The 24,450-nt window shown below is 43.4% G+C and overlaps 1 protein-coding gene across 1 annotated transcript; it reads left to right on the forward strand.

The window, feature by feature from the left end:
- The first annotated feature begins 2,519 nt into the window (after window positions 1–2,519).
- ghrhr2 (growth hormone releasing hormone receptor 2) lies at window positions 2,520–12,198 on the forward strand. The gene is made up of 13 exons (XM_072667386.1): window positions 2,520–2,686; window positions 3,832–3,949; window positions 4,429–4,536; window positions 5,616–5,725; window positions 6,027–6,124; window positions 6,699–6,831; window positions 8,104–8,257; window positions 8,882–8,942; window positions 9,054–9,120; window positions 9,954–10,045; window positions 10,516–10,645; window positions 11,866–11,907; window positions 12,030–12,198. Exons 1-13 carry the CDS (start codon window positions 2,633–2,635, stop codon window positions 12,120–12,122), a joined length of 1,260 nt encoding a protein of 419 aa, XP_072523487.1. The 5' UTR covers window positions 2,520–2,632; the 3' UTR covers window positions 12,123–12,198.
- Window positions 12,199–24,450: the final 12,252 nt, after the last annotated feature.

Here is a 24,450-nt window from a genome sequence, read left to right on the forward strand (position 1 = left end):
TGCACCATATGTCCAGTTGTATGTGGACACCCCTTCTAATGAATGCACTCAGCTACTTTAAGCTGCACCCATTGCTGACACATCTGTGCAAATCTAGTCTAGTCCCTGTAGAGAAGTACTGCCAATAGAATAGGACTCTCTGGAGCAGATAAAGCCCCCTGAGTATTGAGCTGTGGAGCAGTGGAACGGTGTTCTCTGGAATGATGATTGGAGCTCTATCCGATGTTGCGGGAAGGCAATCAAATGCAATCACATCCTCACAGCAATGGTCCAGAATCCAGTAGAAGGCCATGCAGTGGTGATAGCTGCCATGATGATGGCTGCCGTGGTGATAGCTGCTGTGGTGATTCATGCCATGGTGATAGCTGCCCTAACCATAATAACTGCCATGGTGATTGCTGCTGTGGTGATAGCTGCCATGGTGTTAGCTGCCAAGGTGATAGCTGCTGTGGTGATTCATGCCATGGTGCTAATTGTCGTGGTGATGAGTACCGGTGTGATTGCTGCCATGGTGATAGCTGCCCTAACCATAATAACTGCCATGGTGATTGCTGCTGTGGTGATAGCTGCCCTAACCATAATAACTGCCATGGCGATTGCTACTGTGGTGATATCTGCCGTGATGATAGTTGCTGTGGTGATCCATGCCATGGTGTTAGCCGCCATGGTGGTAGCTGCAATGGTGTTAGCTGCCCTGGTAATACCTGCCTTGGTAATAGCTGCCGTGGTGTTAGCTGCCCTGGTAATAGCTGCCGTGGTAATAGCTGCCGTGGTGTTAGCTGCCGTGGTTATTGCTGTCATGCTGATAGCTGCTGTGGTGATTGCTGATAGCTATCGTGGTGATAGCTGCCGAGGTGATAGCTGCCGTGGTGATTGCTGCCGAGGTGATGGCTGCCGGGGTGATTGCTGCCGAGGTGATGGCTGCCGTGGTGATGGCTGCCGGGGTGATTGCTGCCGAGGTGATAGCTGCCGAGGTGATAGCTGCCGTGGTGATTGCTGATAGCTGCCATGGTATTATAAGATGTATAAGACAATCGGAAAGGGAATTGGAAGAACAGTCCGATTCTAGTGATTCCAATTAGAGCAGTTGGAAGTCCGGGACCAAGGCTTCCATATCTGATGCCCAGCACACTACCCTTGCTGGTCTCAGCTGGTTTATTCTGGTCTGTGCTGTTTATTTAACCTGGGGTTTAATCCAATGTCCCAAAAAAGGTGCGTCCATCCATCACAAACAGAATTTGCAGCAAGCTGGGTCTACTGCCGCCACGAGGCTGAAGCGCTTTCCTCGTTTCTCACGTCTGTCCCAGAGCTCCTCTCTGAATATTGCATGAGAGTACACAAGAAAGGGACTCTGACGAATGCCTGGCTGCCGTCTGCACAACTTCAGCTCCACACAGGCCACGGCCGGCTTTAAAAATGAATGGACCGGGCTGTTAGGTGTGCTGTAGGTGCGCCGCACAGTGCCAACATTAACAGCTAGTTCTGTACGCTGTTATTATAGATATTAGCTCAGTGCCATCTCTGATAACACTCTACCTTCAGATTTCTGCTGTGGGAAAGATGTCTGCTCACCTTTTAGGGTACCTCAGCTTGTTGTGTCTGGGGGAAAAAGTGTGTAAGCTCAGTCATGCTGTAAATGGCTGTTTATTGTATTCAGCCCAGTAACGTGAAAGCCTCATTTAGAGTCCATAGAGGGCAAAAGCAGCTGCAGTTTCTGAATGGATGAAGCACAAACTGAAGGAAGTCACTTTTCGGCCTGTTATACTAGAGCCTGACTGATAGAATGGTGGGCAGTGAACCTACACCTGTCTTCTGAGGTTCATATGGGAAGCCTAGTTAGATGTGAAGGGCCCAGGGCCTCATGAACATGGTTTGCGACTAAATACGCAGTAGCGATGGCGGTAGTAAATCCAGCACTGCAGTAGTGTCCTCAGTGTCAAGCAAAAGGAAAAATCTGACTTCATTGTCCCAATACTTTTGGAGAGGGCAGATGGTGAGATGTTTAGGTTCAGAGTTTGTTGTTATTTAACTGAATCCGGTCTTCCCTGTATCAGGAAAATGTTCCTAGTGCCACTGGCTGCAACACAAACCCAACAGTTGGAGCGGTGTTCTTTTCATGACATAGGCCCTGAGTGGTTCAGTGGATTAAGGCACTGTCACGATGATCAGAGGATAGCTGGTTCGAATCTAGCAATCGGCAGCCGAGGCCCAGAGAGAGCACAATTGACCTTGCTCTCTCTTTTTGTGAAGCGATGTGGGGAAAGAGTGCCATCTACCCACCCTGGACAGAGCAAGGCAGTTGTGCTTTCTCGGGGTCCCGGCTGCCGATGGCTAGCAGCATGACCGCGATTCAGTGACGGCCCCACATTTCGATTTTTTAATAAACATTCTGCAGAATTTCTGATCTGTGGAGTTCCCCTTTAAGGATCTGCTGAAAAGAAGAAGCCGTTTGCTGCAAGAAACTAGAGTAAACCACCCGGGACATGCGTCTTCACCATGTGCTGAATTCAGACAGACGGAGCGCAAACAGAGGGAGATGTACTGTACAGGCAGTAAGAGCAGGGACTTGCTGCTGCGCTCCTGAAGACTCTAAATCCGTGGGCTTGGACACACCACCGTTAAGAGCACTGGGATGGACCTGCGCCATACTACCGTCTTCTGGATCCTCTTGTGTGCCCTGAATAGAGTAAGTTTATATCTGCTGGATGGGACATGATTTTGGGGGGACACGTTTTGTTACTCTGGGCATATTTACTCTGTTCCGTTCACTCAGGTACAGTTGTAAGGCTGGGCCACCTCCACTTTTTTCATATCGGTTTTACCATCTATAAATAATACAGCGTTTTAGACATGCGCTTTGTGGCTTTGTACAGCCTCATCCTGCCTTATTTTAAAACCAAAAAATGACCAAATACAGCGTTCAGTTTCCTCACAGGGTGACAAAGTGAACACTTTCGGTTGTAGCTGGAGTGGTTTTGTTTGTACCTAGAGAGTTTTCGGTTGTACCTTAAGGGGTTTCGTTGTACCTGGAGAAGTTTTGGTTGTACCTGGAAGGGTTTCGGTTGTACCTGAAGGTGTTTCAGTTGTACCTGGAGGGGTTTTGGTTCCTCCTAGAGGAGTTTCGTTTGTACCTGGAGGGGTTTTGGTTGTATCGAGAGAGTTTTCGGTTGTACCTGGAGGGGTTTGGGTTGTACATGGAGAGGTTTAGTTGTACCTGGAGGGGTTTTCTGTTGTACCTGGAGGGGATTCAGTTGTACCTGGATGGGTTTTAGTTGTACCTGGAGAGGTTTAGTTGTACCTGGATGGGTTTCGGTTGTACCTGGAGAGGTATAGTTGTACCTGGAGGGGTTTGGGTTGTACCTGGAGAGGTTTAGTTGTACCTGGATGGGTTTCAGTTGTACCTGGAGAGGTTTAGTTGAACCTGGAGAGGTTTAGTTGTACCTGGAGGGGTTTCGGTTGTACCTGAAGTGGTTTCGGTTGTACCTGGATAGGTTTTTTTGTATTGTACAAATTTATGATTGATTGTGTTGTGTTGGACGTGTTTACACTCCTATAAACCTCATCCTGAAGTGATCGGATTGAGAGATTGGATTCATATCAGGTTTAAATGCGTCTTGGGTGAATTAACACATTTTTATGTGGCTTGACCTTATCCGGATGTAATCCTGATACCCATGCTAGCTAGCCAGATACTAGCTAGCCAGTCGTCCGTTAATTTACTCAGATACAGATACTCTGGATACATCCCTGGTTCAGGCAACCCTACCTTACTCTGCTAAAGGGTAATGTGTTGTGTGCCAGTTCTCATTGTGTCTGTCTGGGTGGTTTCAGGTGCGACTCACTCACCCGGATTGCTCAGTTGTGCAGCTCTGGCTTGAAAGGGAGGCCGAGTGTCAGATCCGGATTCAGGAGACCTCAGTAAAGCCTCCTGAAGCAGGCCAAATTAAAGGTAGGCAACCAGGTTCGGCACCAATGCAGAATCAGAAAGGTTGTGGATAGGTCAGTACTATATATCCATATTGTCGCTGCTGCGCAAAAACCTTGTATATCCATACTTTTACAAGAGAAACCTTTATATCATTCATTGGAAGTCATTATTTGGGCATTTTTATTGGTCCATTCATCACAAAACGGCAGATTCACATCACGTCACCAGTGGGTCTGCTGGAAAGTTTTGGTGCCAGGTCCCACAGATACCACCTTCAGAGGTCCTGTATAGGGAACTGTTAAGGTGACACATGGAGGACCAACAGCATGTTGGACAGGCGGTCATGATGTGTGGTGTTCATGTACAATACCAGTCAAAAGTCTGGACACCCCGGGTGAATGTATGCTGGTCATCGCCTTAAAAACATCTGGTACTGTATTTACGTGTATACACCCTTGGTGAGTTGCCATTGAATTACTCATGACCACATTTCTTCTCAGAATGCCTGGCCGAGTGGGATGGTGTAAACTGTTGGCCTGCTGCTCAAGTTGGAGAGATGGTGTCGGTGTCCTGTCCACCGCCTCTGCAGAAACGCCACGCTCCTCCAGGCAAAGCTCTCCTCAAATCCGTACCACACCAGCACCTCTTTGTCTACACTCCTAACAATAAAGGTGCTTCCGATGGTTCTCCTTGTGCGACGCCATAGAAGAACCACTTTTGGCCCATGAAGAAGCGTGCTGCTAAGAGAGAGCTGTGAATGTGAAGAACGTTTTTAAAGGCCTACAGAAACGTCACGTGATGCTTGGGTTCTTCACACTCACACTCACATCTCTAATACAAACAGTGGGGGGTTTCTACACAAGCTGCACAAGCCAAGTTGGGACTGGTTGGTACTTTAATTTTGCAATTGGAACCGCAGTGGGGGGAGTAATGCATTCTGGGATGTTTGGCTGTGCTGAGGCCACACAAGCCACGTCCGGGTGTTCGGGCTGTACTCGGCCAGATGTGAGCTTTCGGATGGAGCAGTACTTGGGCTGCGACTGATGAACACAGGAACACAAGTAGAGACCAGAACCAGAAAGGCTTCCTCTTCTATGGCTTCTACTGCTCAAAGAACCATCTGAAGCACCTTTATTTTAACAGTGAACATCTCTACAATTTAAAGCAAATCATTTTAGGAGATGTAGGAATCGAATTTTGACCCAGGTATCCAGGTAATATCTTTAATGGATCGGGTAATGGCTCCTACAGCCCTCTGGAAGGCGTCCTCCGGGCTGCCACCTGCAGCTTCGAGGAATTTGAAAAAGACCCTTAAATGTTGTTGATTAGTGACCTTATTACTGTCAACAACACAAACCAGAGCTTAATATAAACTGGTAGGTGCAGTTACCTTAAATATTGCATTGTGTTTAAGGTGGGACAATTTAAGTAAAGCTCTTGTTTTGCTGTGTTGACTGAAATAAGGTCACAAATGGGTAGGGCAGGGTAGGTTCAGGGTATAATGGAGGTCATTAATGGAGATATAATGGAGGTCACACAACCTTTCTCACAATAAAAAGCAGATATTTTTGGTCCCAAACTCCCCACTGTTGAAGTGCCGTTCAGCACAGCGTTCTATGCAGCCAATGGCGGCCCGGCAAAACTAGGCTGATTGATCTTGATCAATGGACGTCCTTCACTTCCACAGTTCTCATCACCCGTAACTGCACCAGAGACGGCTGGAGCAGCCTGAGCATCCCCTATTACACCGCCTGTCTTCAGCTAGACCCCAGTGAGGAAGAAGCCACAGACCAGAAGGTACTGTAGTTATTAAATACATTATTACATAATTACATCATTTTTCTTATACTCTATTACCTACACTGCATGTCCAAAAGTACACAGACATCCCATCTTACTAGTGAACTTAGTGAGAGGCTGTTACTGCAGCAAAAGAAGGACAAACTCTTGCCTAATACCCTTGAATTTAGAAGGAGTGTCCAAAAACTTTTGGACATACACAGTGAAGGTCTTAGTGTGAAGCTCTATTCTTGGAAATGCAAAGCTCTGCAATGGTAGCTAATTTGGTGACTCACACGGTTCCTTCCTTTGCTGCTAGCGAGAATTCTTCGCCACCGTGAAGCTGATGTACTCTATCGGCTATGGCGTATCTCTCGTCTCTCTCTGCATCGCCATCTTCATCTTTTGTATCTTCAGGTACTCTTTATCATCTCTCACGACCTCAGAACGTCTTCCTGTCTATCTGTCTGTTCTAGACTGCGACTGTAGAAAACATGGACGGCGCAACGTCTCTCAAAAGTGATGCAACCACAGCAATCTAGCGCCCATATCCCCATATGTTCCCCCAGAAAGCAATCTAACCCTTACTCTTCTCTAGCGTAAAAAGGCGGGGCTACGCCTAGGAATTAAGTGATTGCCAGTCGTCTGGAGGACCTGCATGCCGTCCTTTCTGTTCAGTACATGAAGGAGCTGAACAGAACAACGTACCTGGACAAACTGGGAATCCGGGGGAGGGGGATCCGCTCAGCTTCTGCTCTGTAAGCTCAGTGAAGACGGTCTGAGACACAGAGGCTTGGTCTGGGAGAAGGGAGCACGTCTACTAAATAAATAGGCAAGTTGGCCTCCGCCCCTGGTCGTAAATTTGACAACATGTGGACAGTTTTGGCTTAGTTTCTGTAGGACAGAAAGGAACCGGAAGCAAGGTGTCCATGTTTTCTACCGTCACTGATCTGTCCTAGCATACTAGCTCTAAACTTTAATGAATCCACAGGAAGCTGCTGTGCACGCGCACCTGCATCCACCTCAACCTCTTCTCCTCCTTCATTCTGAGAGGCGTGGCTGTGTTCGTGAAAGACGCCGTGCTATTCGCCGACGAGACTATCGATCACTGCACCGTCTCCACGGTAAAACCTCAGGAAAGAACAGTTCAGGCAGAAAATCAAGGTACCATGACTGATCACTGACCCCAGATTCAGTCGATCAGCCTAGCCCTGTTTGGTATCTGACTTGAGCTTCTTTAGTTTTCAACAGGAGATGCTAGACGCTAACGCTAACAAACACTACATGATCATCCTCATAATGTGGCCCTCTGTGTGAAACTGGACATCAGCTAGCATGTCTGTTTGTTAGCATAGCTAAGGCTACATAGGTGTAAGACAGTTAGCTAGTAGTTGCATCTCCAGCAGCAATAAAGCTACAGAAAGAAGGCAATTGGTCGTCTTGCGCGGAGGGATACCCCACGCTGTGCTGAGTTGAGGGTGGTTCCAGTTCTCTGGGGTGTGTTTGTTAGCAACTTTAGCCTAGCATCTCCTCTTGCAAACTACAAAAGCACACGTCAGATACCAAACATGTCTTGGCTGACCGACTGAATTTGGGGTCAGAGATCAAGCATGACCAATCAGTCACTTTACTACATGTCCAAATATTTGTGGACACCCCTTCTAACGAATGCATTCAGCTACTTTGAGTTGATGTGCACATAAATTCACATACACACACAGTGTGTCTAGTCCCTGTAGAGAACTACTGCCAATAGAATAGGACTCTCTGGAGCAGATAAACAAACATGACCCTACTGACTCCATGCTGCCTCTAATGCCAGGCGTGGGCTAGAGGGGTATAAAGCCCCCCAGCATTGAGCTGTGGAGCAGTGGAGGAACTGTGTTCTCTGGAGTGATGTATGATGGAGCTCTATCCAATACTTTTGGGATGAGTTGGGGAGTTCATCCAACATCCTGACCTCACTCACGCTCTCGTGGCTGAACGCAATCAAATCTTCACAGCAAAGCTCCTCCAAAATCTAGTAGAAAGCCTTCTTTCCTGGACACTAGAGACAGTTACTCCAACAAAAGCAGGATACACTCTTTTTAATCCCCTGGATTTCAGAAGAAACAATGACTGAGCAAGTGTCCCAATACTTTTGTCCTTTTAGTGTATCTCTGTAGTAAGTGTTTCCTGTTTCTTTTAAGGGCTCATTTCTAATGGGGTTCACATGGGTGGAACGTGGGCTAGGTCCCTCACTGACCCTGGTGGGCATTCATATGTGGGGCCAACATGGAGCCCAAGGACAAAAGCTTCTAGTTCCCAGTTGGGCTACCAGTGCAGGCCCCACTTTTGCATTACGTTACTGGGATAGACTCTAGATATGGACTGGGATCTCTCTCCTTACTCCTTAGGTTTGGTGTAAAGCTGCAGTGACGTTCTTCCAGTATTCTGTGCTGGCTAACTTCTACTGGCTGCTAGTGGAGGCACTGTACCTGCAGACCCTTCTAGTCTTCACGTTCGCCCGCAAGAGGACTTTCGTCTGGTGGTACGCGCTGATTGGCTGGGGTAAGAAGAACAGACACCTGCTGGAAACACTTGGTATCAGGCAGCTATATCATTCTGAGCTGTGGAGCTTCAGCGCTCACTCGGGTCCAGACACCAAACGCATGGCCTTGACTCATCCTGGCTCATCCTGTTTTGAGTGGGTATTACCTCTGTCTCGCTCCATCTAGTCGTTGGCTCTGGAGGAGGTAGAGGAGTATCACAGGCAAAGTCTACAATCAAGAGAGACCTTAAGATCCAAACCACTGGTAACCCTCAAGAACAGAAAGATCAGATTTGTCTGATTAGCTGAAAAACATCTAAAAAGCCTGATCAGATCTGGAGCTCATACTCCAGTCACTCTTGGCTTCATAAGCTAAAGCAGTACCACATCATCTGTCAAACATGGTGGAGGCTGAACCCTCAATTTCTAAAGAAACCATGAATGAGCAGGTGTCCCAATATTTTTGTCCATATGGAGAAGTTGGAGATGTGGACCTGTAACATATATAGTCTATATCCTCCTTTTGTAAATCTAGACTTTGTCTGTGTGGTGCACCGCAGCTACACCAGGGCCTGGAGGGCCGAGTCCGGATGGGTAAGTTCTTGCTGATCTTCATCAAAAGAGCTGATCCGGTTCTCTTACAGGGACGCCAACTGTGACCATAATCACCTGGACGCTCTTAAAGCAGCAGTTCGACAACCAGGGGTAAGATCTCCCACATTTAGGCCCATTTCCCCATATCATGCAAAACTAAGGCTGTTCAGACTCCCAGCCCATGGATAGTCTGGACAGATGTGTGTGTGTGTGTGTTAACAGATGCTGGGATGACTTGGACAGTGGCCTTTGGTGGATAATCAAAGCACCCATCCTCTTCTCAATTTTTGTACGTACAGACACTTCACAGTGTTGCAGCGTCTCTATGGTAACTGTAGGGTTCCCATCCTCTTCCGATCCTTGGTTTTGCTCAAGCAGAGCACCGCCTGCCGTCCTCTAGGCGCCATTAATAGTCATGATCCTCAGCTTCTCTGGGCAGAGTTCATCTGTGTTCTTATTTCAGTGAGTAAAACTAAACCGAGCTTCTTCTGAACTGATCAGAGCGGCGACGTCACCAGTTAGCCACCAAAACAAAAGCTAAGGTCGGCTTTAAACGCTAACTCTCCGTTCCACCTTAAACAGTGCTGCAGTTACAGTGCGGACATTTCAACAGCAGAGCGTCACTGCAGCGTTATTTAAGGTGGAACGGAAAGCTCGGGGACGAGGAAAACTTTAGCTTGGCGTTAGCTCCGAGCCTTGATGTTAGAAGACGAGCATCTGAACTCTTCACTCCTCCAGAAAACGTCGGCCTATTTTCTGGCACTGCCAAAAAGAAACCAGACTATGGTGGAAATGCTCTATTCATCCAGCGAGAGAACCACGCTCCTTCCTCTGGTTGTAGCTGTAGAGGAGCTGGGAGCTGAATGGTCAGGGAGGTCAGTCAGACTGGACTGTAAGATATTAAACACTGTAGAGTTTAAAACAGTCGTTTAAAAAGTGGCTCCAAACAAAGTAGATCAGATCAGAATTTAGTCTGATTTTAGATTTGAGGTTTACTAGTGCTTACTAACAGCATGTCTGATCTAAGCTGGGGGGCTGTATTAGTTATAGATGCTCAAAAATCTGACCGGGACGTCCCTAATGTCGTCTCGCTCAGCACTGACACTCCTGTTCACGCTGCAGGTCAACTTCCTCGTGTTCGTGAACATCAGTCGGATCATTGTGCTGAAGATAAAGACCCCAGACTGCAACACAGGAGAAAGACCACTTTACAGGTAAGGAGACTCTTGATCAGGTATGTTATGCAATAGAACACTGCGGAGGGGTGATAAACAGCACCCCCCCCCACCCCACCACCAATTTTAATGTATTGATTGAATAATTTGGGTTTTTTGAAGCAAGGATTTCATCAAATATTTATGTATTTTGTCAAAATATTAAATAACAACAATGGTTGAGCTTTCCGATCAACCAGATTCATCATGCAGGGGTGTCCACAAACATTTGGACATACAGTGGGTTCTAGTAAAAGCTAGCAAAGCTAAAGCAGAAATGTGTGATGAACATACGATATATGGCAGTTTTCCTTTTTGAATGAACTTATGAGCGAATATAAATATAATATTCATATTTTGGAATATTGGAGATGGAATTAAACAGCTCTGCTTAATTTTGCTTAATTATGCTTACTAATCTGAATAAAAAAATCTGTGGCATCGCCCATCCTCTCTGCTGCCCCCTTCAGGCGACTGGTGAAGCCCACCCTGCTGCTGATCCCCTTGTTCGGAGTCCATTACATTGTGTTCGCCCTGTTCCCCGAGCATGTGGGGCTGGAGGCCAGGCTTCTCTTGGAACTGGTGCTGGGATCCTTCCAGGTAGTGAAGACGCATTTCAGCGGGGTCTTTATCAGAGGAGGAGGAGTGCAAGGAGTGCAAGGAGTGCTACCTGGTGCTACGTCCCTGAAATGAGCTTTGGCAGGGTGACATCCCATCCCCCTGAGAACATTTACAATTCAGCACAAGCTCAGGAGCACCCTCTGCTGTCTGGACATTTATACACATATGGGGCACATATGGGGCCCTATCTTAGTGATCTGAGGAGAGCCGTCAACCACGCACCGCATAGCTTGATTTAGAGGGGGGGTGTCAGCGTGTCTTTACTATCGTAACAACGGGAAAAGTTCGCCATGCTCGAAGCTAAACCCTCAAAAGTCATGTACGAAGTCTCTTATTTAAGTGTGTTTTGGGCGTAACGTGCAGTAATAAACCAACCACCGTGTCACTCGCCGCTCCCTTTAAGAGCCAGGTGCGGTCTGAATGACCTTGGTGGATTGCGTTGTGTGTACGAGCGTCGGGCTGCACGCGCCTGTGTTGACAATTCACTGCCGAGATAGCAACGAACGTCTGACTGTTGACGAACGTCTGTCTACACTGTTGTTAGTCAGTGTCCCTTGTGTTTCTCGTAATGCGGCAGAATTTGACCTGAACACCCTTCATTTTGAGTCCACCGCGCCCATCTGCGTAGATGTATTCACAAGGCTTGAACATGGGCAGAGAGCTTGAGGGATAATGATACATAATGATGATTTAGTAATAATAAACAATATTCAATCTTAAGCTGAATTAAAAATTCTTAAAAATTGCTATTCAAACACCCTCCCATACTGAGTTCAGTGACTTACATTCACAATCTGCTGCTCGTCATCCAATGAAACAGCTCTAATCACGCTCTTTAAGCACTGACGATATCCACGATACGCTCGCTTGTATCACGATAATAACATTGGTTGTATATATATTTTTTAATCATAACCTCATTATTTGACCCGGGGTGCCCAAACTTTTGCATAAGGCCGTATACAGCTGCGTACGATATAAAGTCAGGTACATTGTCACTCATTTCAGGTGCAGCGGCAGCAGGAATCGAACCCTGGTGTCGTAGCTCACTGGCAGGCAGTGGTGTCATCTGTTGCGCCACACCGACTATTTGACTTATGAAAGCGGCAAGAAATGTCAGTAGAACAGGGGTGCCCAAACTTTTGCACATGACTGCACTGCATTTTCGAGCGCTGAGACTTTTTAACTTGCTCCTACAGGGCTTCACTGTGGCGCTGCTCTACTGCTTCCTGAACACCGAGGTGAGATATTATGTTAATAATGGGGGGGGGGGGGGGTTCTGCAGACGGCTGCCCTCTCAGATCTCAAGCCGGCCTGTTTTTGTTTGTTTGTTTGTTTGTTTGTTTGTTTTTGTTTATTCCAGGTCCAGACCGAGCTGAGGAAAGTGGCCGCCAGGTGTCCGTCCCAGAGGGAGAACAATGCGATCAACATGGTCACCCAAGACTTTGTGGCCTAGTTCTCCTCAAGGGGGCCTTTCTAAGAGTCCGTAGTGTATCCAGCCCCTCATTCATTCAGACTGGACCGGACATCTGAGAGGATCATCGGAGTCTCTCTCCCCTCCGTCATGGACATTTACACTGCTGATCACACAGACTGTTCTCCCTCCTGCCATCAGGAAGAAGGTACCGCAGCATCCGGTCCAACACGACCAGACTCTGCAACAGCTTCTTCCCCCAAGCCATCAGACTCCTCAACTCCAGAGCCTGAACTGATGGTTTTTCTGTTCCACACACACACACACACACACACACACACACACACACACACACACACTCACACTCACTTATCACGCCATTATCATTCACTTTATACGTAGGCCTGCCTCAGTCTGTACACAGCGTCTGCACTTCTGATGTGCTGAAGGATGTTATAAACCTCTGTACAAACCAGCTGTGATAAACGGAGATGTTCAGAACCAGTGATGTTTTGTCCCGCGTACGTTTGTCCCCTGAATGTCCCTTTCAAGAGACTAAATACAAAGGTAGCTACGTGCTAGGATAACGCCAGCGGCACAGTCAGCACTATGATCTGCTAATAGAGTGATTTCTCTTGATGAAATGTTTTAATAGAAGTCATAATGTCTAGGAATGAATGAAATTATCTTTTTATATTATTGAATATTGAATATCATGACTAAATTGAATGGGTCTTTACTTGCTATGATGTGAAAGAAAGTGTATAACTGTAATATAGGCAGGATATTTCAGCTTCATAGCTTAATAGTTTTGGCAATGTGTGTGTGTGTGTGTTTGTGTGTGTGTGTGTGTGTGTGTGTTTGTGTGTGTGTGTGTTTAAGATTCAGATTTATTTGAGGGCTGACTGTCAGTACGCCCTGGTACCAGCAGATGGTGCTGTTAGTGTTTGTTAAAAAACTAAAAAGCTTTAGGAGCTGTTTTATTACTGTTATATAAACCATTTATTATTATTATTATTATTATTATTATTATTATTATTATTGTATATAAATTGCATATAGGATGCTGTATTTACTTTTTTAACTTCATTATATTTGAATTAGTTAATTATGTAAATGTCTAAAATGTGCAGGAAAACTATATATACTCTATATTTTTGTTATTTACACTTATATATAAATAAGAATCAACACATATATCCCGGAGTGTATATAGAGGGTAATATATGTATATGTAAAATAAATGTTTTACCTAATATAAACATATATTATTCATTTATACATATTTTAAATTATAACACCAATTTGATTTACGTGTATTTATCAAATAAATATAAAATACAAAGTATAAAAGTCACAAAAATAAAACAGTTTACAAGTTTCTGAGACACACTTCTGTTCACTCCATAAATATTTCTGTTTATTTAATGAATTTAACATGTAAACAATAATTAACATTGATGTGTTCAAGAGTAATGGAACATTAAATACATCATACTTCAGTTTTTTTTTCTATCTCTGAAATTCAGAAAATGTTTATATTAAAAATTATATGAATGTACATTATTAGATTATTAGAAATATATTCAAATTTAGGACATTTTTTCCCTTTTATTTGTTTGTATAATTTGTGGAATTAATGTAGAATTGAGTGAAGTTGTGCAACATATTTATTGTAGAAGCTGAGGACGCCCCTTAGCCATTCAGATATCAGCTTCAGTATAACTGACACACCATCATCATCATCATCATTTCACATCATAATCATCATCATCATTATCATTATTGATAATAATAATAATAATAATAATAATAACAACAAAAACAATAGTAATATTAAAAATCATTATTGTTATTATTGGCTGTATTATTATAATACTACTATTATTACTATTAATAACAATAATGTCAATAATATTAATAGTAGTATTAAAACTAAAACAGTGTTATTAATATTACTATAATAATAATAATAATAATAATAACAACAAAAACAATAGTAATATTAAAAATCATTATTGTTATTATTGGCAGTATTATTATAATACTACTATTATTACTATTAATAACAATAATGTCAATAATATTAATAGTAGTATTAAAACTAAAACAGTGTTATTAATATTACTATAATAATAATAATAATAAAAACAAAAACAATAGTAATATTAAAAATCATTATTGTTATTATTGGCAGTATTATTATAATACTACTATTATTACTATTAATAACAATAATGTCAATAATATTAATAGTAGTATTAAAACTAAAACAGTGTTATTAATATTACTATAATAATAATAATAATAATAATAATAACAACAAAAACAATAGTAATATTAAAAATCATTATTGTTATTATTGGCAGTATTATTATAATACTACTATTATTACTATTAATAACAATAATGTCAATAATATTAATAGTAGTATTAAAACTAAAACAGTGTTATTAATATTACTATAATAATAATAATAATAATAATAATAATAATAATAATAAAGCGTGTTAAACCGGGTCAGCTGAGCTCGAGCCGCTCTCGCGCTGCTCCTACAGCCGCACACAGAGCGGAGGAGGGTCCGCGCGCCCCGCGAGGCGGGACCGTTAACGGTCTTCTCGGATTAGCATCGCTGCTAATCTGCTGAGGACCACCTGCTCCCCACAAACCCCCCCACTCAACCCGCTGCAGTGTGGCTAAAGCGCTGCCCGTCGCCTCAGCCCGTGTCCCCCTGCTTTAGTGGAGCTGAATCCTCCACATTTCCCCGTGCTGGGGGGACCTGTAGCGGGAGAGGTGCCCAGGACTCAGCGCTGAGAGCGGCTCAGCCCGCGGGACCCGTTTACCTCAGAGAGCCGTCTGAGAGAAATACTGACGAGCGGGTCGGCAGCTCAGTCTCCAGATAAAGACCGAGTTTGTGGATAAAACTGGAATTTATTAAAGTTATTTTAGCCTTAAAAGTTTAGAAATTTAGAGAGATACAAGCCATGGCTACGCTAGTTAGCTAGCTAGCTAGTTAGTTAGCATTTCACGAGTAAAAACTTGAATTTAAGATGTAACTACAGCTAATTATCCTAACAGTTATAAATCCACACATTATTTTAGCTAATTCTGACTAGTTAAAATGGTCAGGGCATCATATTTGTAGCTAGCTACATTATCTAGCTAGCTAGCTAATTGTGGCTAGTGTAAATGCTAACTAGTGCTAGCTAATTACAGCTAGCTAGCTAATTTACTAGCTAGCAGCAGATTTGTAGCTAGCTACATTAGCTAGCTAATTGTGGCTAGTGTAAATGCTAACTAGTGCTAGCTAATTTAGCTAGCAGCAGATTTGTAGCTAGCTATCTCTAAATATGTGCAGCTTTATTAAAATAAAAACTACAGTGGTAGTAAAAGTGTTTAGATTAGTGACAATATTATTAGCTAGCATGTAAAACTAGCGTTAAGACTAGCTAGTCAAGGTCCAGTGTAGAAATCTGGAATTACAGTTATTACTAGTAAAATAATTGAAGATATCTTGTTTTATCTTGTTATTTATTTACTGTACTTCACTGTTTTGATGCCTAAAGTGGCAGTCAACTCTATTTAAAGAAGAATCTCAGTTTTCAGAATCTCGGTATGTATAAATCTCCCAGAAGTCAGAACTGTTCACCCAGACGTCTGAACCTCTGAAAGCTCCCTCACATGGATGATGCCTGATGCCTGATGCCTGAGACGCCGTCTTACCAGAATGTCCATATGTCTCCTCAGATGAAACCACGGAAGGACGAGTGCCTGAATGTGTGAAAATCTCTCTCTACAGTGAACCACAATTTCACACCAGTTGTGTTCATTTACAGAGATGCGCCTGTTTGCTCTTGGCTCTATCCACAGGTCACAGATTCGACCCCCTGCGATATGGATGCCACAGCCATCCATATACAGCAGCCCCACAAAACTGCGAACTGGCCCCACTCTGTCTCTGGGTGGGTAAGATGTAGGGTGGCCCTCCCTCTCCCCCATCTCTCAGCGCGACGCGAGCGACGCTATGTGGGTAAGCTGATGTATCAGAGTTAGCAGTTAATGTTCTCCTACAAGCGTTTCTTTCGAGACGTCCTGCGGTGCTGTCGCATCTGGCTTTATGTGATTTTCCCAACACTGGTAGCGTTGTTTGATAATTGCGGGAATCGGAAATTACTAATTGGTAAAGACAGTTGAGGAAAACGTAGTCAGGACGATCTTAACAGTACGAACCTTTTGGGAAACTGATAAGACTGTAAGAGCTGTTAGAATATTTATATCATTGGTTTCTTTTTAACGAACGAAATTTTCCACAGTCTATTTAAATCTTGACTTAAGAATTTGAATATTGAATTGAGCCTGGAAATATGGAAAAACGGGAATAATTAATTTAACACATTTTAAACACGTTTTTTTGTTTTTCCCTTTTATTTTTTTGTATAATTTGTGGAATTAATATAGAATTGAGTGAAGTTGTGCAACATATTTATTGTGGAAGCTGAGGACGCCCCTTAGCCATTCAGATATCAGCTTCAGTATAACTGACACACCATCATCATCATCGTCATTTCACATCATAATCATCATCATCATTATCATTATTGATAATAATAATAATAATTATTAACAGTACAAACCTTTTGGGAAACTGATAAGACTGTAAGAGCTCTTCAAATATTTATATAATTTGTTTCTTTTTAACGAACTAAATTTTCCACAGTCTATTTAAATCCTGACTTAAGAATTTGAATATTGAATTAAGCCTGAAAATGTCCTTCGCTATGCCCCTAGTGTGAAAACATGTAAGCTGTGTGCGTTAAAGCTGACACGTGAACCCGGGGTGCTTATATAGGCACTGCTTAAATTGGCTTTTTTTAGACAAAATAAAAATTTTGTTACAATTGAGTTTTTTATACAGCTTTAGCCATAAACATAAACAGCCATTCAGTTACGGATGTAATATATATATATATATATATATATATATATATATATTAAAAAAAAAATATATATATATATATACATATAACTCATGTAATAAAGGCTTATTTTGATGTAAATTTGCTAAAACCTACAGTGAAATAAACAACCCTCCCGCTCAAGTGAAGCACACGTCCGCCGGTTCCTTCCATCATCAGGAGATTGTGAGCGTGAATCTGTGGCCGTGATTCCAACAGAGAACATGTGTCAGAGTTAGATCTGCAGTCTAAGCGTAATTACCCGTCTCACTGTAATTACACTGACTGAAGCCGTCGTTGTGTGAGAGTTTTCTGCTGCCAGCTTTTGCCAACAGATATTTAACGTTTAATTTGTGTTGAGACTTTTGGTGTGTTTTCGATTGTCCCCTAAAAACAGAGCTTTTACTGCGGGAGAAAAAAAAAACCCCTGCTACCGGCGAGCTGCTGAAGTGATGATGATCCTACCTGCGGCTAATCTCAGATTTCATACAAGACACTCAGTGCGGGGGAGCAACAGCTGTCTGGGAGATTGCTGTGGCCTCGGAGAGACAAGACCTCAAGCCTTCAGCTGGACGTCTTTAAAGAAGACCAAACAGGACTACTGTGGAAATATTAATCAGGTGCGTAAGGTAAGCAGGAAAGCTCCTTTTGTTCTTTTGGTGATGCATGCACTCAGAAATTAGAGATTCGGGACACCAGTGTGGTTCCTTAGATGTGTTGTGCCTCATTTATTAGTTGCTGTGTTTTTAAGTGGTGGTTGAAACAGTATCTCTACATTACAGTGTGTGCATGAGGGACCGGGATCTTTTGAAAATTGCTTTTACTGCTTTCTGACTGTGTACAGCTCAAGCTCAGCTGTGTTGAGTTGCCCATGAGTTGCTTTTTCCTGCAGTTGTCAGACTGATGAGATGGTATGGCAAGGCTTCAAAAAGGCAGTAGTCACATGACAATAACCTGCATGGAATTATAACTTTTTTTGGTCAATATTTGGGTTGAAGTTTGCAAATATATCTGTAAAAACGGTCTCTTAGAACTAAAGTCTGAGTAGGAAAGTGTAAAAGGCTTTAAGTTGCAATGAAATTAGATCAAAATATCGTTTGAAATCCAATCTTTTGGTAAAGACGTATGAGGGACGTTTTAAAATGCTTGCCAAAGTGATTTATCCTCTGTGTTTATTCTCTCTTCATTTCTCTGACTTACTCTACTAAATATGTGCTCCTCTACATAGGCACTGTACACACATGCTTTATTTGAACCCCGGACTCTCCTCAAATGCAGCAGATGGAGTGTCACAGAGCGCGTCCGTTTTTGCAGTCGGGCCACGCTTTATCCTAGCTGCAGCCCTGCTCCTTTTCCCATCGTCCAGGGACTGGGGGAAGGTGAGGGGAGGGAGGGGGGGGGGTTCGAGTTAAATATAGTTTGTGTCTTCATTTCAAGGCTTGTATGATGATGCTGGAAGTGCTCGGTTGCACCCCATCGTTCCTCCGCTGTTAATCCACGCCGCCCGAATCCCTGGTGTAGGATGATGGTCCTGGGGCGCTCGTGCAAAGATCAGGCTGCGCTTAACCCTCACCTCCCTCCCTCCCTCATCGCTCAAGCTCAGAGCTACCTGCACAGGGCTCATATGCGCTGTAAAGTATTGCCTTCAGTCCTGTATGTAAGTACGACAGAGAGCTTTTTTTTTAACTGTTGGAACCGTGGGCTGGCTCTGTGGTCCAGCCCTGGAGCTCCTTATCAGTGAGAGATCGGCGTCTATAAGTGCGCAAGTCTGTCAGGACGATGGCATTGTTTCAGCCTGTTAAACCCATGTCCAGCATCATGCAGTAGCATGTCTGCATGCATGGCCATGGGCTTTGCAGAGTGTGCTCTCTCTCCTCCCTCGGTATGAGTGTTGAGCATCACATGCTCTTGGACACAGAAGGTGTCGGTTTTGAATTTCTTTCACTGGGACACCATGTGATTGCTCAGCAAGCCTGTGTTTCTCTCTCTCTCTGCCTAATGCGGGCAAAAGGTGAAGCAAAACCCAGAAATCGCCCAGTAACCGTGCCCCCAAAATCCTGATTCTACCGAAGGCCTAAAGGCTTTCCATGTTCCAGCTTTGCGTTGCTAACAGATCTAGTCGACTGCTATGCTGTGAGTGGCGTGTAGTGCTCTGATTACATTCACATTTGATTATGGTCACATTACCTTCAGTATCATATTAAACACCAAGGCAACCTTAAAGCAAGTATTATAGACAGGAGCTTCAGCAACTCACAGCAACTCCAATCGGTTTCCATAGCGTTTGTAGGCTTTTGCTTGTACAGCAAATAGGAAATAGTGGCCTAGTTTGTCAATCGCAACTTGAGTAATAGATTAAAATAAGATTTGAACACGGTCTCTGGATTCGTAATGATAATTAAGTGGGAAATTTACACACTGGGGTATTTGGGTAACACTGCTTTTAATACAGCTAGATTTGTGTTTAAAAGTTTTTAAAAATAATTTAAGAAAATGTATAAAAATCAGTAGCTAGGTAACTATGGACTTTCTGTATGTGGTAAATTTGGCAAGGTGGGCCTCCCTGATGTCCCCCCACGTCTACTGATGAGAACTTTCTGTTCATTTGTTTGATTTTTTTCCATCAGAGGTGTTGAGTAAGAGATCCCATCTCTCAGATCTTTGAGAACTTTCCATTTACGACTAACTAGCACACTTCTACACTCCCTTCACTGCACTAACCAGTGCACTTCTACACTCCCTTCACTACACTAACCAGTGCACTTCTACACTCCCTTCACTGCACTAACCAGTGCACTTCTACACTCCCTTCACTGCACTAACCAGTGCACTTCTACACTCCCTTCACTGCACTAACCAGTGCACTTCTACACTCCCTTCACTACACTAACCAGTGCACTTCTACACTCCCTTCACTGCACTAACCAGTGCACTTCTACACTCCCTTCACTACACTAACCAGTGCACTTCTACACTCCCTTCACTGCACTAACCAGTGCACTTCTACACTCCCTTCACTGCACTAACCAGTGCACTTCTACACTCCCTTCACTACACTAACCAGTGCACTTCTGCACTCCCTTCACTGCACTAACCAGTGCACTTCTACACTCCCTTCACTACACTAACCAGTGCACTTCTACACTCCCTTCACTGCACTAACCAGTGCACTTCTACACTCCCTTCACTGCACTAACCAGTGCACTTCTACACTCCCTTCACTGCACTAACCAGTGCACTTCTACACTCCCTTCACTACACTAACCAGTGCACTTCTACACTCCCTTCACTACACTAACCAGTGCACTTCTACACTCCCTTCACTACACTAACCAGTGCACTTCTACACTCCCTTCACTACACTAACCAGTGCACTTCTACACTCCCTTCACTACACTAACCAGTGCACTTCTACACTCCCTTCACTGCACTAACCAGTGCACTTCTACACTCCCTTCACTGCACTAACCAGTGCACTTCTACACTCCCTTCACTACACTAACCAGTGCACTTCTACACTCCCTTCACTACACTAACCAGTGCACTTCTACACTCCCTTCACTAACTTGACTATTTAGCACACTTCTACACTGCCCTTACTACACTAACCAGTGCACTTCTACACTTTACTCACTGCACTAACCAGTGCACTTCTACACTTCACTCACTAACTGCACTAATTAGCACACTTCTACACTGCACTAACCAGTGCACTTCCACCCCTTACTCACTGCACTAACTAGCACACTTCTACACTTTACTTGCTCACTGCAAAAACAGCACACTTCTACACTCCCTTCTCTGCACTAACCAGTGCACTTCTACATTTCATTCACTAACTGCACTAATTAGCACACTTCTACACTGCACTAACAAGTGCACTTCTACACTTTACTCACTAACTGCACTAATTAGCATACTTCTACACTGCACTAACCAGTGCACTTCTACACTTTACTCACTAACTGCACTAATTAGCACACTTCTACACTGCACTAACCAGTGCACTTCTACACTCCCTTCACTGCACCAGTGCACTTCTACACTCCCTTCACTGCACCAGTGCATTTCTACACTCCCTTCACTGCACCAGTGCACTTCTACACGCCCTTCACTGCACCAGTGCACTTCTATACTCTTCTACTCTTCTTCTACTATTTAGTGTGGGAGTTGTATCTACATTATTAAATATTACTGACAAGTTTAGTGATAAAACAGCTTTGAATGAAAGTGTATTATTGCCTCCATCAGCTACTGTTTTCACTTTCTTCTAATAATACTGTGGCAGGTTTTGCACCATATGGCATAAAACTAGTGCTTGACTGGATGCTGTAGCCTTTGGCCCATTTAATAAGGCCTGAATTTGCTCCTTCACTTTGCCTCTGCCCAGAGGTCCTGTGGAGGCCGTGCATTGATGGGTCAGAGCTGTTTTGGCGGCACAGGGGGGACCTACACAATAAGAAGAAGGTTTTAATGTTATGGCTGATTGGTGTAATCAAACCCATAGTGAGAGCTAGCCTGGTTAAAGTGTAGCCTCCACGTGACGCAGTTAGTTGTCATGCATTGTTACAGCTGTTTTCATTCATTCAGTGAATGAAATATACTGATATAGTTGTTTTGTATCATTTTACCAGACTTGTTGGCAACAGCTAAAAAGCTAACACATGTAGCCGACATGCACAAGCCGTTTGTGTAAAAAAAAATACCTATAGATCATTTGCCTTCCTTCCAGCACTGCTGAAAGCTCCAGGAAAAAGAGCCAGTGGAGGGAAGCACTGATACATGATCTGATTTTAAGATGGGTGAAGTTTCCAACTTGTCAGTTATCCTGGATACATGTTCAGAAAGGGATGGCTATTTCAGTGCTGAGATCTAGCACAAGATTGATTTCAGTCGCTCTGTGTCAATACTGTTTAACCCGTGATTCAAATCTAGTTGTATACGATTAATATAATATAATATTCTGTGGTCATAATTAATGTTATATTACTTAAAAATCTGGATTAGAATTAGTGAATTTCACATCCACTGAATTTAAAAGAATAGATGTTGACGATGTTTGTGTGCTGACGTGTGCTTCTTAAGTTTATAACGGGGGGATGCTAGGCTAACATGGCTAACAAACACTGGACTTGACTCTTGCACCAGTCTCACCTCCATAAACACATGCCCAAAAATCTCAGTCTCTCAGAACTCCAAATCTTCATTAGTTTAGTAAATGGAGGTGGACTTACTTTAGTCTATATGAATGTTGAATATAAATATTGGCCAATGTTATTGACCAGCTGATATATTGCACAGGCTTAAGTATAATAGATATAAATGGAATATAATAATATCCATGTAAACACCTGTATCCGATTACATTCCCAGTCAGAAAGGTTGAGTACGTTCTCCGCATGAGCAAGGCAACAGCAACCAGCATTATTACTGGAATAGGAGCTCTCATGCTACGTGTCCACTGCACACGATGCAGAATTCTCCATCGTCTTTAAGCTGGTGAAGGAAGAGGACGGTGAATTTCTTGCCGTGATCAGTGGCCATGTATGTTACGATATGTTCTATAGGCATGAGATATCTCTATCGGGTGGGTTTTGGGCCCCGTACAATGTTCCCGTTAAGGAGTTTGAGAGAGAACGACCACGGGCAGAGATCATGCCTGATAATAGCAGCCGTTGTTTGCACTGCAGATAATTCATGTACAGTGGAACACACGTCAGGTATGGCTCTAAGTGCTTCAACAGTAAATAGACAGATGGACCAGTCATGAAGTTGCGTTGTAAAAGAGGGCTGGTTTCGACCGGAGGGCTGTTAATAGTGTTTTGCAGTAGGGTAGTACAGTAGTACGGTAGACGATCAGTAATAGGGCAACAGGTAGTCGAGTTATAGAGTATATTCGACTCCTTCTTCCTTCACAGGGAGTTCCACTGATGTTTCTGCAAAAAGTCAGTAGAATTTAGTGCTTGATATATGAAGAAAAGTGGTTAATTGTAGAGACATTTACCATCTCAAGATTTCTGTACAGTGGTGGAAAATGAAAGCGGATTATATGGAATGTTGTTGATAATAAAATAGCGGCAAAAATCTGAAAAAAAAGCCTATATATTTTGACGTACTGCACATACCCCTCCATCATGGATCTTCTCGAAACTATGGTACAGCAATGTACTTTCTATGAGGGAGCTTTTAGAGGTTCTGACTTGGTAAGGTTGCTCTCCTTTCTCATCGTTCTCAGTCTGGCAGTGAATTGTAGTATCAGCTAATCCTGCTTGGAATCAAGCTGTAATGATTATAGTTGTCAATCCCGTCCACAAATAGGTGGGAGAAACTGTGTGTGTGGAACATTAGCAGTAGACGACTTGTCGTCTTAAAGGATTACGACTGAAAGGTTATAACGTACGGCTAGCGCTGGGTGATTCCATAAGACGGGATTTTCCAAATATATCACAGGTATCAAGATGGTTAATGAACTCCTGCTTCCTGAGTGCTGGATAAAAAACGTCTTACAAACCTGATATTGTTGGATTTGATGGGACTGTTTGCTTCTGTTGAATTTGCACCTTGCATTGAGAGTATTGTGATGCTAAGCAGGCAGAACGCACATTTCCAGAAAGGAAACCTAATGTTTATTTAGCTGTTATGTATATTTTAGAATTTATGCACGTGTGTAATACCAAACAGGGCATATACGCATACTGATGTACCAGTATCACCATTATATTCCTGTGCTAAATCACTTGTTTTGCTTGTCCTGTCAAGCAAACTCTGCACAGATGATATATGTGAACACGACCCTTGTCCTGACAGCTCTAAGCTAAGGAACATAGTTTGTGGATGGATGCACCAAAGCTCACATTTCCAAATCAGTGTGCAGCATGCTGTGTCTCTGTTCCCCCATCTATACCCTAAAGTGGAATGTTGCATGTCCGAGTGAAATGCTGGCCTGCATTGACACGTCGATCAGCACAGTGTGTTTTCAGGGGCCAGTAAGGGTCAGCTGTATGGCTCTGTTTGCATCTGTTTGACACTTTGAGCTTGACCTCTATTGTGCTTGACAGTGTAGGCCTAATCACCATCAACATCATAGTTTCTGTCTGGGATTCTTGGCAGCAAGTATTTGTGCAGTGCAGCTATAAATGTTAGCGTGTCATCGGATGGTATTACTGACTTCATCTTTCCAGTGAATGAGACGACGGTATCTCCAGTGTTGACAAGGTCTGTGGTTTTCACTCACAGAATTGGGCAATGTGTGACGAGTGGCTCTAAGAGTAGCTTTTGGGAAAGAGAAAGAAACGGTCCACTTTGCAAGTCCAGATGTTGCCACCGAGTGGTAGCTTAGCTTAGCTTAGTGTGTTTTTTTGACCCACCACCAATAGGGTCAAGAAGGTTCCTTTAATTTAGGGGATACATGGGCA

This window comes from Salminus brasiliensis, chromosome 22, assembly GCF_030463535.1.
Source record: "Salminus brasiliensis chromosome 22, fSalBra1.hap2, whole genome shotgun sequence".
Classification (NCBI taxonomy): Eukaryota; Metazoa; Chordata; class Actinopteri; order Characiformes; family Bryconidae; genus Salminus; species Salminus brasiliensis.

What these genes read in the sequence shown, in the direction of transcription:
- ghrhr2 (XM_072667386.1), top strand. Translation starts at nt 2,633, where the DNA reads ATGGACCTGCGCCATACTACCGTCTTCTGGATCCTCTTGTGTGCCCTG. An exon ending in GTACGCGCTGATTGGCTGGG is followed by an intron (nt 8,258 to 8,881) that starts GTAAGAAGAACA and finishes GTTCTCTTACAG; the next exon opens with GGACGCCAACTGTGACCATA. An exon ending in ACTGCTTCCTGAACACCGAG is followed by an intron (nt 11,908 to 12,029) that starts GTGAGATATTAT and finishes TGTTTATTCCAG; the next exon opens with GTCCAGACCGAGCTGAGGAA.